Source organism: Typopeltis vanoorti, chromosome 23 (genome assembly GCF_054136105.1).
Source record: "Typopeltis vanoorti isolate ZY-2024b chromosome 23, IOZ_Tvanoo_1.0, whole genome shotgun sequence".
Taxonomy (NCBI): Eukaryota; Metazoa; Arthropoda; class Arachnida; order Uropygi; family Thelyphonidae; genus Typopeltis; species Typopeltis vanoorti.
Genome location: NC_143571.1, coordinates 48,355,260 through 48,370,088, shown reverse-complemented (window position 1 = coordinate 48,370,088; position 14,829 = coordinate 48,355,260). Strand labels below are relative to the sequence as shown.

General features: G+C 34.0%; 1 protein-coding gene across 1 annotated transcript in view; it reads left to right on the top strand.

Annotated features, from left to right (window-relative positions):
- The window catches only part of Cdc16 (cell division cycle protein 16), a 141,420-nt gene extending 128,171 nt beyond the window's left edge, over positions 1-13,249 (top strand). Inside the window, exons 15-17 of the mRNA XM_090412526.1 lie at positions 1,845-1,980; positions 8,350-8,440; positions 12,846-13,249. Of these exons, the coding sequence (XP_090268652.1) occupies positions 1,845-1,980; positions 8,350-8,440; positions 12,846-12,979 (361 nt within the window). The 3' untranslated portion in view covers positions 12,980-13,249. The remainder of the gene's footprint in view (positions 1-1,844; positions 1,981-8,349; positions 8,441-12,845) is intronic.
- Positions 13,250-14,829: the final 1,580 nt, after the last annotated feature.

Below are 14,829 nucleotides of genomic sequence, written 5' to 3'. Positions count from 1 at the left end.
TATTTGTTTGTTTCAAGGTAGCAAGTTTCATGATACATGGATGCACTCCATTATGTATTTAGCCAGGGGTTGGCAACATTTTTTGAGTGAAGAGCCATTTTTGATTTAATTTAAAAAAAAACTCAACTCAAGTTGGGGAAGAGACAGTTTTTTAAGAAATGGAGTAGAGTGGGAAGGTGTTTTATTTAAAAAAAATACATTTATTAATACTGAAAAAGTATAATAAGCATCCAGTTAGGTAGAAATTAATGTGACTTTTGCTGCTGAATGAGTATTCTGTAATTTTCATCTTTAAACATGCTGAGACTCACATCATTCAGGCAGCAGCTTCTTGAATTAGTTTTAATATAGTTCATGTTTGAAAATATTTACTTGCAGAAATACATCAAACCAAAAACTGAGAGAAATCCAAACACAAATATATTTTAAATTTTATATTCAATATTTGTCCAATGTGCTAATTCATGCATTGAAAACAATTCAGTCTTGCTTTTAAATCCCTCTATCACTGTTAGCATAGAATTGTAAGGGCAGTCTTTGCCTCTGCAAATCCTCAATTTCAGGTGGTTTAAGGCATTTTAATCTTGCACTGCAGTCCTTGATTTTTAAGTCCTCTAACTTCATTTCAAATTGTGCTTCATCAATTTCAAGAATGGAGAAAAATTGAACTGAGAAGTAATCACTACTACCACATCACTTATTTAAAAAATCAATTTATTTATAATATAAATTCACATACCCATCACAAACACTTACGTACACGTGAGTATTATTCCTGTTTTAACTACTTTATAGTTACCACTGTCACAACAATTAATCCTTGACACCTTGCAGTACATGTGCTCTGTGTGGCATGTGCTTGGTGGCTAAAAGTCAGTTGCAGTTACGTCTCCAAAAAGCTGCATGCAGATTGCGAGTCGCACATTAATCCCTGCATTAGGCCGAAGGTAGTATACTTGAAACCTTGTTATGACATAAATTAATAGTTTTTGGTTCAAATAGTTCCATATCTTTCCCTATTCATATAAATTATTGTTCTGTGGAAGCGATGCTACAGCAGGTAGTCTTTGTATTGTAGAGAATCTAGCAAGAAATATTCTTTATAATTCCTGCTGCAAATAATTGTTTTGCATAGTAAAACAGTGGTATTTGAAACTAGAGATGTCAGAAATTTGCACCTCCAATCTTCCCTTTTTTTCCTTGTTTAATTCTGTCTTATTCTATACAAAAATGAAGAGCTGTTTCATTAGGTCTTGTGTATTACATGTATGTACAAAGAATACCAACATCCTTAAATGTAAATATGATGTGAATTTTATGTTTCTGAGTTGTATAAATCAAATATTTTTCTTTTATAATAAATTTAATTTAATCCTTTATCCAAGTGTGAGCAAACAAAGTTTGTGCCTGAAAATATCTTCAGGACTGGGGTAAGGTAGTACAACACCGGGAAACTCATAGCAAAGGTGGACCAAGCTAACATCACTCCTATCTCAGTATCTCCCATAATGCAAAACACATCTCCTTGCAGATATGTATAATGTTATGCTTTAAGGGAAGGGCCACTACCCAGACTAGTTTTGACCTTTATTGAGGTCTCTTCAGTGGGAGCCATGCCCAGAAGTGGAGATACCAGGCAGAAGCAATGGCGAGGTCATCTTTACCTATAGGAGTTGCCAAAAGGTGTGCTACCTTTTTATTAAATTACTCTGGATTTACTCCGGTCCTGAAGATATTTTCAGACACAAACTTTGTTTGCTCACACTTGGATAAAGGATTAAACTAAATTTATTATAGTCTAACGAAGTGAAAAATAAACTTTCAATATTTTTCTTTTAAATTAGGAAGTTTGAAGAAGCATTAGAATTCCATGAAAATGCACTTGTTCTAGTTCCTCAAAACCCCACTTCATTTTCATCAATTGGTTATGTTCATAGTTTATTGAGCAACTGGAGTGATGCTGTGGAATATTTTCACAAGGTAGCATTTTTCTCTATGCATTATTTTTATTTACAAAGTACAATTTACGATAAAAGAAAGTTTTGAAACAATGATTTGATTAATGAAGAAACAAAAAACTAATATGATATGAAGTTTTGCAAATATAAAATTCTTCTTCTTCTATGCATTATTCCTGCTTCCCATGCAGGGTCCGCATGTTACTTTAGATGTGACTTCTTGTTAGTACTACTCCTAACCGACCCGTCTGCCGCTGGGGGGGGGGGTATATTTTTGACTAGAGGCATATGTTCACGGGGTCGGTTTGCCTGTTTGCGGGATGAAAAACGCCAGATAAACTGGCGAAAAAACCCTACTGACCGCGCCCAAGACCAGCTAACTTGGCTATGCCTGAGGAAGATCCTCAAATTCCTCACGTCTACAACAGGAATCGAACCTGGGACACTCCTTCCCCAGGCATATGGTTGCGAAGCGCAAAGCCACTAGGCTAACCACGCGGTCTTTGCAAATATAAAATTAATTTTCTAAAGTGAAAAAACTTTCTTTTATCTGACTATAGATAGATGAATGCATACATAATTTAAGATTTGCACTGCAGATAATGCTAACAGTTTATTACATTGTATTTAGGTCAGGCATCAATGAAACTGCAAATCAAGCATCCCATTTGGTTTGTGAAGAGCTAAAAGGTTGAAAGGGGGGTGGGAGTCAAGGGTAAGATAGTCTTTTTTTATCCCCCCCCACGCACAACATTATCATGGATGGAAATATGGAGCTATAACAGTCTTGATTATACAGTTATGTCAGAGTACTTCATAGTGACAAAAATGAGAAGAATATAGAATATTCTAAATCATGTGTACACAGAAAAACCTCGCTTAATGCAAGGTTTTCCTGTATACACATTAATGCATGCTAAGCAAAATTGTGTTAAGCAAATACAATAAACAATAGCAATAATTATAATTCATCCATCAGTTAGTGTAAATTTGAAAAAAAAAAAAATTGTAAGCTATATTAGAGGATAAAATCATCAAAGTTAATAAAAATCAATTAAATTTTATTCAATGTCTAAATGTTTGATTGAGGTACGTTTTTACAAAAAAATTAAGTAAAGATGTTTGAACAGTGCTCGACTTTTTTCATCTTGTCTTTGCAAATCACTTCATCAAGATTTCGGTGGACTTCGAAGCTTTGTTCCATATCAGGATCAGCATCAGACAAAATTTCTGTAGCATGCGCAGTCATTGAAAACTACCTCAAGTTCTTTTGCAGTTTGCTTCTTAGTCATAACATTCTCTTGTTTGTTTACCCAAAATTCACTGTAGCAAACCATGCATTATAATGAACTATGTTAGTGTCTTGGGGTTTGCTATAGTAATCGTCTATGGTATTACCTTTTCCATAGCTGCAACTTTAGCCTCCCTACTGGCGAGGTGGATGAAATAGTGAGACCAAATTATTCAACAGGTGTTACTGAATCGTATCCAGATTTAGCTGGATGTCTACAGTCTTCATGGCCAGTTGTGGGGTTAATACTCTTGTTTGCACAATCGTATAGCCAACTGAACTTGGCTAGTACAGTGCTTCATACATACCTTAATACTATGGTAGATAGGCATATTTCATTCTGGATGAGAGTGATCATAATTAACTTCTATGTCATTTAAAAATCTGTTTTTGTAATATTTTGTATTGTTATTTTATATGGGAACCTCAATTTTATTTATTTATTTATTTATTTTTATGTTGCTCCTGCCAATGAAAGGTTATTGGCAAACCTATAGCACATTTTGTACAGTGGGCAGGCTAAGGATTTTTTTTATCAATTTTATATGTATTTTTGTAATTTTTTAAATTTATTTTTTAAATTGTTTTTGGAAACCATTCTCTAGAAACTAAAGAGAAATTTTTCAAGCTACTTCAGGCTTCCAGTAAGTGAGGAGTACAAGGCGTGTTCAAAAAAAAAAAAAAAAAAAAAAACCAAACTTTTGCTATAAAGACTATTGCTCATTTTAAGCACTGTCCACTTCGAAGTAGTCCTGTCTACTGGCGATACACCGTTCCCAATGTTTCTTCCATTATTGGAACACACTTTCTGTGATTGCATGCAGTTTTCTTCGCATTTTCCTGAATCTCCTCTATGGTTTGGAAACAACGTCCTTTCAAAGTGGTTTTAAGTTTGGGAAACAGGAAAAAGTCTGCTGGGACTAAGTCTTGAGAATAGGGTGGATGGGGCACACTGGATGGCTGATGTTTTGCCATATAACTGCAGATGAGGAGTGACTCATGAGTCATTGCATTGTTGTGGGTGCAACATCCAAGTCTGGTTTTCCCACAATTCAGGCCTCTTCCTGCACACAGCATCCCTCAAAGCTAAAACTTTCTGGTACAACTCTTTGTTTATCATCTGACCATATGGTGCAAATTCATAATGGACAATGCCTTTCCAATCAAAAAACACAATCAACATCATATTGATCTTTGACCGACTCATCTGTCCTTTTTTAGTCAAGGAGGCCCTTTCCTCACCCACTTAACCATGCTTGGTTAAGCAATTGAAATGTCTCCGTAAAATTTTTACCAAGTTTGCAGCAAAATTTCACACACATTGTTCTTCAAGCTCTTTCGTTGTGACTTTGTCGCTAATCCGACGAACAGCTTGTGCATGTGGTCACTTCAGCGGATGTAACTCGACAACTAATGCTCATAGCAGAACAGGGGAAATGGCAGTTTGTTGTCAAAACCTACTGCTAGGTGCTCTCAGTAGCCACAGCATGTTCTCTGTGCCAGTTGCCCTGCTATTTAAAAAGTTCGATCTTTTTTTGAACATGCCTCGTAGTCTCACACTGGGTGATGAAATTCATCTCACCTAAAGACAATCACAAACATCCATGCATCTGGTAGGATTTTAACCCTGGAGACTGGGTACACTAATTACTCAACCAGTCGGATTGGCATTTGCCAGAAGGTTTGAGAAATCCTGCACTAGAGAATGCAGTGTTTTTTCAGTGAGTGAAATTGATCATCTGTATCATTTTGAATTTTTGTTGCATTTCTGACAAAAGAAACAAAAACAATTTCTCTTCAGATGTTACTACTTTCTTTCCTGTTAAGAATTTTCCTCCAAATTAGTCTATCATCTGTCATGACTCTAATGTTGTCAGGTCTTATATTTCAGTCTTCTCAAGTATTTCTAACTGCATAGTCCACCTACATTTGCCTTCCTGTGGGTCACTTTCCTGCCATTAAACACCTGTCTCTAATCCTACCTCTTCCATTCTGTTTAAGTAACAATACCATCTGTGATAGCTATGCTCATCCCCTTCCTGAACGTTAATACTATCAACCTCCTTTCTAATGCCTTCTTTAAAATAATTAGTGACCATAGCACTTCTTATAGTTGCTCAGAATGTCATTAAGTAATATAGCAGGGAAGATTTTCAGCCTTCTTAAGATTCCAATATGTCATAAACTAATGAAATCATGCTGCATAAAAATACAGTTAAGTGAAACATTTTTATAATAGCCTTTCAGCTTCCTCGTAATAGAAGATCCATCATAAAAAGTTAGAAATAGCAGTACACAAAAGTTATAACACAAGAATGCCATGTAAGTGCGTGCATGCAATTCTGTTGTTAGAGTTAGTGAAAGATATATGTGTAGAATTACGATACATGTATACTGTGAAAATTAGATGAAACACTTCCTATGTATATGTATTTGGTTGCCCACTTATTTTTTGAGACTTCATATTATAGCCATTTCATCATTAAGTGGTAGCATCTGTTGTAAAACTGTTCTCGTTCATAATTAAACTCCTACTTTTAAATGGAGATTTGAATCACATCAAGATGCAGGGAACATATTCTGCATCTTTTTAACTGAAACTTAGTCATTTTCATAGAGTGAGAGATTTTTAGTTCTGGTGAACTCTGATTTTACTTCCACAAAGCACAAGATAGTTTGTAATAATGTCCATATCTAAAATGAAAACAGTGATGACACTATATTCTTAGAAGCATTTGGATTCTAGTAATATTGAGGGGGAGAGGGAACAAACTCATTTTTAATCTGAAATTGATAATGTACAATCTCAACTTTGATTAGAATGATAACAGTGATCCTTCACAAAAGACTTTCAATCGGTTTGTAATATCCAGCACCTGGAATTAATAGCATTTCTCATGTATTGAAGTTGCTCTCGGATCAGTCAAAGTGAGAAAACATAACGGTAACCTCTGCAGTGCATCCGAAATTTACATTCCCTGTAGTTAGAAACACGACGTTCAAATTTCATCAAAACATGAAAAAATCCTAGGTCTTTTCAATTGAAAGTGGGTTTACAGCCTGAAATAATAATAGCAGTGGATTTCTCCTGTGTAACAGATATGAAGGTTATTTCAAAAATTCTGCACACGTTGCACAGTAATTCTGTTGTAAAACTGAACATTTAATTAATTAATAAAGTACATTGATAGGACCTCAGTATAATTTTCATTTCTGTCTTATCACTACTAACCAACATTTAGGTAAGCTTTGTATTCCTGTCAGCAAACTTTTTTTGTTGATTTGCTTAATAAGTCAGGTCACTTCACGCAGAAACCTTGTTCATGGTAGTGTTGCATTTCCCAACTTAGAGAACTGTCTTTTGACTTAGGGATCAGATTAAATGGAGGGCTTGTGACAGGACTGTATTGAGAATAAAGATGCACTTGCCATCTGTACTTTCCATAAGATCAAATACATGTGATCTGTGCTTAGCACTAAACATGCGACCTCACATTTTCTTGCAGAATGAAGACTGGCTTTGATATCCAGTATGAGTTAGATTCTTCTTCCATTTTGAAAAGGAAAAAGGAATCAAACACACACACACACACACACACTGTTTTGCTTACAACTGATATGAACATGTAAACTATTAGATCATTGCACTGGCAACACAATGTGCAGTATGCAGAACTTTTGAAATTAACTTCATAAATTGCCTGCTGACAGTATATTCGATTGATAGGTGACACCTATCTCATAGCTTTACCTTAATGTGGATTAAGGTAAAGACAACCCAGATTCCTGCCCAAAAATCCAGCATTCCATCTCATCCCCAGAGGTCTTTTGATCTTCAGATAAATATTCTTGGATGGCTAGATTAATTTTGGTACTTTTTCTTTGAGTGAAGTGCTTGCCAGGCTTACCTTTATGCATTATCATGGTATGGTATGAACCTAACTAGAATTGCAAGAATCAGATAACCACTGAGGAGTTTTCAGCACTGTAATCAGTTTTCTCTGAATGCAAATTCAGAGAAAGTAAATAGTATACAATAAATAGTATTCTTTGTCACACTTCAGATGTTTTAGTGTTATGGAATGGCTTGGGAATGTGTAACTGCATATCTATGAAACTCAAGGCTATGCAGTTCACAGCTGTAACAACTTAGTTTCAAATTTGGTATGGATGAGATAATTGACATCTTCAGTGTTTTCCATAAATCATGCACCTTAGTTTTCTTGGTATATAGAGTTTTTTTGTAACTATTATGTTCTTGTGGATATTTCATCTTTTCATACATCACTTACTGCATTCTCACAGGATTATGGCAGAGGCATGCCTTCACAGTCCTCACAAACTGTTACATCATAATACAGCATGGTCGATTTGTTCTTTAGTTGTCAGATGCATCTTCTGTATCATGAAGATTAATAGTCCAATACACAAACATCCTGATGATCCTGAGTGTTTTTAGTGTGTAGAAAACAAGTGGCTGCATTCCAATCTTGTGAAGTGTTATTACAGCTACATGATTCTCATATTCTCCCCACTGCATGTTAACCCATACAACTAGATAACTCTCTCTGTGTGCTGATAAACACATGATTGATGGTTGCACACAGCACCGCTAACGGAACCAGGCTCGTGCAATTCTGTGGACCAAGCCAGGTTGTGCAGAAGTTGTAACAGTATTTATGGCAAGACTGTATATAATAGCACACTTTCTATAGTCAAGTATAATCAGATTTTAATATCTTATTGTCTTTTCAGTGATGACCTAAGGAAACTCTGAACCTGCTAGGAACTGCTGCATTTTCACTTTTTAAATTCAATTTGAGAATGAAAACATATTCGAATCTAATTTAAATTAATTCTGAATATTTTTTTCCCATTTTGCATAACAAATACAAGTATAGTTTGTACTTTGGTATGCAAAATGAATGAGTGAATGGCATGTTTCCAAATTAACCATGCCATTCACTTTAACAAACACTTATGAAAACAAAATTTTGACTAAACTGATCTAATGTGAATAGTGCAAGCACTATTTTGTAGCAAAACTTCTGAAAACTTAGTTCTCTGACTTCACTAATTCATACATTTTGATGCTTTTAGGCTCTCGGACTTAATAGGGATGATGTATTTTCTAATACAATGCTTACTTATGTTATTGAGCAACTTGTTAATGAATTACCACCACCGATAGGTGAGTTTTTTTTAAATTAATCATTTATATAGCTTTTGTGAATACTAATTATCACAATTGTAGTTTGTATAACTATATCACAACTGTATGAAAGATGCCAAAACCTCTTTCATGAAATTGTTCTCTCTAGTTTATCTCTCTTTCTTAATTAAGCACTAGAACTTCTTAAATATTATTATAATTTTACAAGAATGACAAACTGAGTTTGAGAATGCAAATGAAAATGGAAAGAAAATAATAGTTAATATTTTCTTGTCTCTGAACAATAATTCCCTCTTTTATTGACAAATTTTTCTGCAGATGTAGTCTATCTTGCAGAATAGCTATATTGCAAGGTATTGACAGTAGTAATTTCCATTAATGAACCAATATTAAGAACTCTAGATGTGAAAGCACTGTATCTTCAAGTGAAATGACACTTGGGGGGAAAAAATCAAGAAAATATTATTATAAAAAATGATAATATATATATATCCATTTATTTATTGCCACATTCAAATTTACCAGAAAGCTTATGAGATTAGAACCCTTGGCATGAAGTTGTCTTGGTTTACACTACTTCAAAAACATGAACTCTGTCCAGGAGCAGCCCATGTATTCACCTTTTATTAGTGCTTTTAGGTTTCACTGGCCTGGTAACTGTTTTGAACTGTTGGTTCTCATCAGACACCAGACAGAAACTTTTAAGAGGAGGGGGGGGGAACTTTATTCCACTTAGCATTCCCATGGGAGAAAGTTATATTTTTCATGAGTGAATCCTCTCAGTTGTTTTGTACATAAAATACTATAATAAAGAGCCTGAAAGGCTGATTCTGACATAGTTATTTCAAAAAGGATATTATATTTCAATCTATTATTATCCAAGAATTCACTTATGAAAAATATAACTTTCTGCCATGGGATTGTTAAAGTTGAATAGAGGGTATTTGTGCCGTTCAGGTTCCTTCCTAGTCTCTGATTAGAACCAACAGTTTGAAACAGCTGTCAGTCCAGTTAAACCTAAAGACATTAATAAAAGACAAGTTTATGGGCTCCTGGACAGAGTTTGTCTTTTAAGTAGTACAAACTAAGGTGATTCCATGCCAAAGGTTGTAGCCTCATATAATTCCAATAAACTTGAAATCTGGCAATAATAAATAAATGAAAAACTGATATCTAGAATGAAATCTTTTAGGCTTCTTACTATACTATTTCAATGAAAAGTTTTTACTTAAAGATACCACAAGTAAATAGATAAGAAACTGAATATTTAAAAAAAGTTGCAGACATTGTGAAAAATTAGATACAAGTCTGACATATTAAATTAACATAAAAATCACAGACTAATAAATTTGCATTTTCCATGGGAAAAAAAAAAAAAAAGAAAAATATTAGGAAAGTCAAAAGAAGCTGTGCAGTAAATTTGGTGGTGCTAGCTCTTATAGTTTAGGTGAAATCTAAAAGAGTGATTACCAGATGGTTTTCATACTAACTATTATATTGTTTTAAAGTATTAGAAGGAAGCTTTATTTAGGATGTTTTCATACACAAAGGTTTTTCAACTATGATATATTACTGTGAATGGGCAGAAAGTTGATAAGAGAAACTTGCTAATGTTAGATTCGAAATCTTCAAGTTGCTCTTCTTAAAAAAAACATAAAAGATGTTCCAGAAGATAACACTAAAGGGAATAAATAAACAGGGGAAGAAAAAAATTTGCTGTAATTTGAATTGTAAAAGGGATGGGGTGGTTACTGACTGCTGTATCTCTAAATGTATCTAGAAAATAACATGTAGCAGAAAGAAAATTTCTGTATGAAGGAGAGTGGAGTGGATCAGTGACACATTGTTAATCAATAATTGCTCTCTTCTCACTAGGTAAGAAATTTTAGGGAGGAACTCTTAGTGATGCCACCTGTGATGTGAGAACAGTATTTAGTGGTTAGAGCAGATCCAAAGTCAGAAGAAAACTGAAAATAGCAACCATCAATATAAGGAGTATTAATGGAAAGGAAATTGAGCTCGCAGGAGAACTGGAAAAGTACCATGTGGACATAACTGGCATCACTGAAACAAAGAAGACAAACAGGTGAGTTCTTACTAGATAAAAGTATAGAATGTTATATTCAGGCTGTAATGAACAAGGAAAGGAAGGAGTACTGATAGTATGAAACATGAAGATAAACTTCTTGATTGGAAGACAGTTACAACTAGTTATGTGGGCAAACCTCAAGAGCAGGTAGCTGACATAATGAAAATAGAAATCGTGTTACATGTTAGATCCAAACTACAGACTAAGAAGTGAATCCCATCAGGCAAGATTTTGTTGTATTATCCAGAGGAGAGCATTCCACTTAATAGATGATTCCCTCTAATCACTTTCTCGCTGATTCATTGTTTCTACATTTTTTTTTTTTTTTTTTTACATTGGCACTACTCCATCAAGCTGGCAACCACTGCTTTTCACTTTCCTTTAAGCCTGCAAAGACATTAGCAACTGCTGAGTCTTCATAGCTGCATGGTAATGACTGTGCCCTTCAATTAGAAAAATGTAGGTTCGAAATTTTGTCTAGAATGGGAAGAACTTTATAAGGACTTTTCAGATGAAGGTTAGTTAGCCAATTTCATGCTGAGGTGACAAAACATGCAGACAATTAAAATAGCAAGTTATTAACAGATTTCATAGCCTTAGTTGCTTTAACCATAACTCCAGATAGCCCTAGCAACTACTGGTCAAAATCTATTTACCATCTGGCTTCAAACCTATCAAACTAACTCCTCTTTTTTCTTTTTCTTTTTTTTTTTTTTACACTACCCTTGTTTTCTGAAATAATCTTATTTTTCTCAAGGTCTACTACTTCCAGCTGTTTAAAAAAAAAGCACATCAGTAGATTATTCCTTTCTTCTCAACTACTTGGGACCTATAGTATATTTGCAGTGTGTGTGTGTGTGTGTGTGTGTGTGTGTGTGTGCACATGCACACACACGCTGCCAGTATACTATAGGTTTTGCAACTTCTTGTCTAGAGAGGTTTAAAAACCAAATTTTGAATGCTTGGTTTTTACAAAGAAAGCTTTTTGTTGTTTTTTTTTATGTTGCGCCCATCCACGAAAGGTTATTTGCAAATTTATAGTATATTTTGTACTGTGGATGGGCTGAGGATGTTTTTTTCTATTTTTATCAGTTTTATATATTTGTTGTACATTACATTTATTTTTTTACATAGTGCAGAAACCCTGTTCTAGAAACCAAACATGGAACTTTTTCAAGCCACTTCAGGCCTCTAATAAGTGAGGTTGTTATCTCACACTTGGCAATGAAATTTATCTCCCACCTAAAGACAATAATAACAAATCATCCATGTCCACTGCAAGATTCGAACCTCCAGCCTGTTGGTTGGAGAGCAGGTATACTAACCACTATATATACTAACATATGATATGCCGGCCAACCAGGCTGGCATATCATATGTTAATTAAAAAAGTTCTGTTTTAATTAATATATCATGCTGAACCATTTTGTTTAGCACCATAACAGTTGTTGCAGAATATTCATAATCTTTCTTTTTGAAGGACTGATTTTTTTTTTTAAGATGAACCATTAATCTTTTCTTTTAATCTTTTAAATGAATTTTATTTTTGCAATAAGAATTAACAAAATTCCAATAAGGTAGTACAAAGGGAACAACTTTGCAGTTACTCTTGCGATAATTACTGTAGTTAAAGTAAATTTAGAATAGACTGTGTGAATACTTTAGTTTTTATGGCATTTTACAATTATAATAAAAAAAGATAGGAATGAGATAAAAGGACCTACTTTTCTTGTTAGATCTAGATGGTTTTCTATTCTGTACTTGTAAAATGTAGGGCATTTTAATGGAGATTGGAGGGTGTGAAAGGTGGAGGAGGAGAGTTTGGTTCTTTGACATAATCTGAATGTTTTCAGAGAATTATTCCTTTGTTGGATTATGCTGGATTAACACTATTTTGCTGGCCACCAAAATAGTGTTAAGTGGAAGGAAAAAACAAAGCATGCACTTATCATCAATTTTTTATTAAAACAACATAACATTAGTAGCTCTCTTGAAAAAAAAAACTTTAAATTTGCTTTAATTGAGCCAGTGCAATAAAAAGATTCTTCCACTCTCTACATTTACCAGATATTCAGAATAGCATTTTATCATAACATTTTTAAAAGACTGCTCTTCGTTTGTTTACACTTTTATTCTAATGTTAAAATGTTCATGCAAATTAAATGTTTAGCAAGCAAGTTTGAATCTGTAATAACATAATTAGCATTGAAGATAAAATATAAAAATTTCTCTGTCACTGCATTAAGGAGAAGAGATGAAAAACAGTATATTATCCCCCATGACTTCCAAATTGTTATTTAAGATAATTGGCGATAACTTTTTTTACTGTTCCAGATACACCTGATGAAATTCCTCTGTACAAATTTCCATTTGAAACGAGACAAAATTCACAAGATGAGGAGGTGAGTCAAGAAGAAGAAGAAGGACCAAGTGAACATACAGCTGTATCTATGGACATTGAAGTTTAAAGAAGTGCCATGAATTATAAGCTTCTGTAAATCGTGTCTGGACAAGAAATGAAACTGTAAAATATGTAAATACTCAGGAATACGTGATTAGAAAGAATCCATTTTAGGAGCTGGTGAATGAATTATCATAATTTCGAATCATTCAGGACAAACAAACCTTACAGTTTAACTGTTCATATGCCATCTGTTCCATGTGGTCATGTTGTTGCTTCTGAAACAAATCTGCATTTTAGTTTGGGAGATGACTTTTTTTTAACTTATCTAATGATAGCGGGGAGAAAATAAATTAATTTATAAAAAAATGCAACTCTGAATTACAGTAGTTGTGATTGTGTTTTATTTCTTCACACCAATATTAATATATTATTTTATATCTGAATAACTACAGTCTATATACTGTATTTTGAGAAAAATAGTTAAGGTTAATTATTGATTCCTCTTACATTTATCTGCTCTACACAGATGCTAACACTGTTTCTTCTGCGTGCATTATATACAGTCTAATTTAAAGAAAATTTTTACTCCTATATCATAAGAGATTGATCATAAATAGATTACAAATTGAACTTCACTAATTTCTAAGGTGGTGAAGATTAGTCGGCAAATATCATTTTAGCTGAAATGTTTCAGCATAATTCAAAATAGAACTAGTGTATTTCTGCCAAACAGTAAACATAATAATTATTGCCATTATTTTACTCCATCTGTTTAGAACTACTTAAATTTCCTTCATGGAAAATCTTAGAAAACAAAAAGACAAAGATTAATAACAGCTGAAATGAAGTTTATGAGAAAAACTGCAAAGTATACTCTATTTGATCACAAAAGAAATGAAGAAATTATGAAAGAATTAAACCAGGAATCAGTAATAGCAAAAATTGAAATATATAAACATAAATGGATGGAACACATTCAAAGAATGAAAACAGAAAGATTACCGAAACAAGCCTTAAAGTACGAGGGTGGTCTGAAAAATTTTCAACCTAACAATGAAAATACAAATTTATAATTTCAACATAATCTCCCTTAAGACTAATACATTTATTCCAACAATGCTCCAGTGCCATTATAGCGGTTCTCGGTAAGATCTGCAAAATACCCCTCTACAGCTGCAAACACCTCTTAATTCGAAAAAAACGCTGACCAGCGAGGAACATATTTAGTTTTGGAAGGAGATAGGTCAGATGAAGCCAAATCTGGGGAATACAGTGGATGTTCCAACAATTCATAGTGCAGATCCCTTAATTTTCCCATTGCCAAAACACCTTTGTAGGCAGGTGCATTGTCCTGGTGAAAGATGATTTTTTTCTTCTGCAAACTGGGTCTTTTCTCACGAATTTTTTCATCTAGTCTGGTTAAAAGATCGGAATAGTATTCCCCGGTTATTGTTTTATTTTTTTCAAGATAATTAGTAAACAAAATGCCTTTAGCATCCCAAAACACTGATGCCATGACCTTTCCTACTGATGGAACCGACTTTGTCTTCTTTGGTGCTGAACAACCGGCTTCTGTCCACTGCTTTGACTGCTGTTTGGATTCTGATATGTAATGGTGAATCCAAGTCTGATCCATAGTAATAAATCTATGCGCAAGTTTTATTCTTATTAAAACACTCCAAGTATTGTTCAGAGATTTTCATGCGAGTGCATGATCTGCTGTGAGCAAGCGCAGCACCCATCTTGCGCAAAGCTTTTTTGTTTGCAATTCTTCATGCAAAATACATCCTACGCGTTCTTTTGAAATTCTTATAGTCTCAGCAATTTCACGCACTGTGACATGCTGGTCATCCAATACCATATCGTGCACTTGATCAATGATTTCTGGTGTTGTACAATGTGCAATACTTTTTG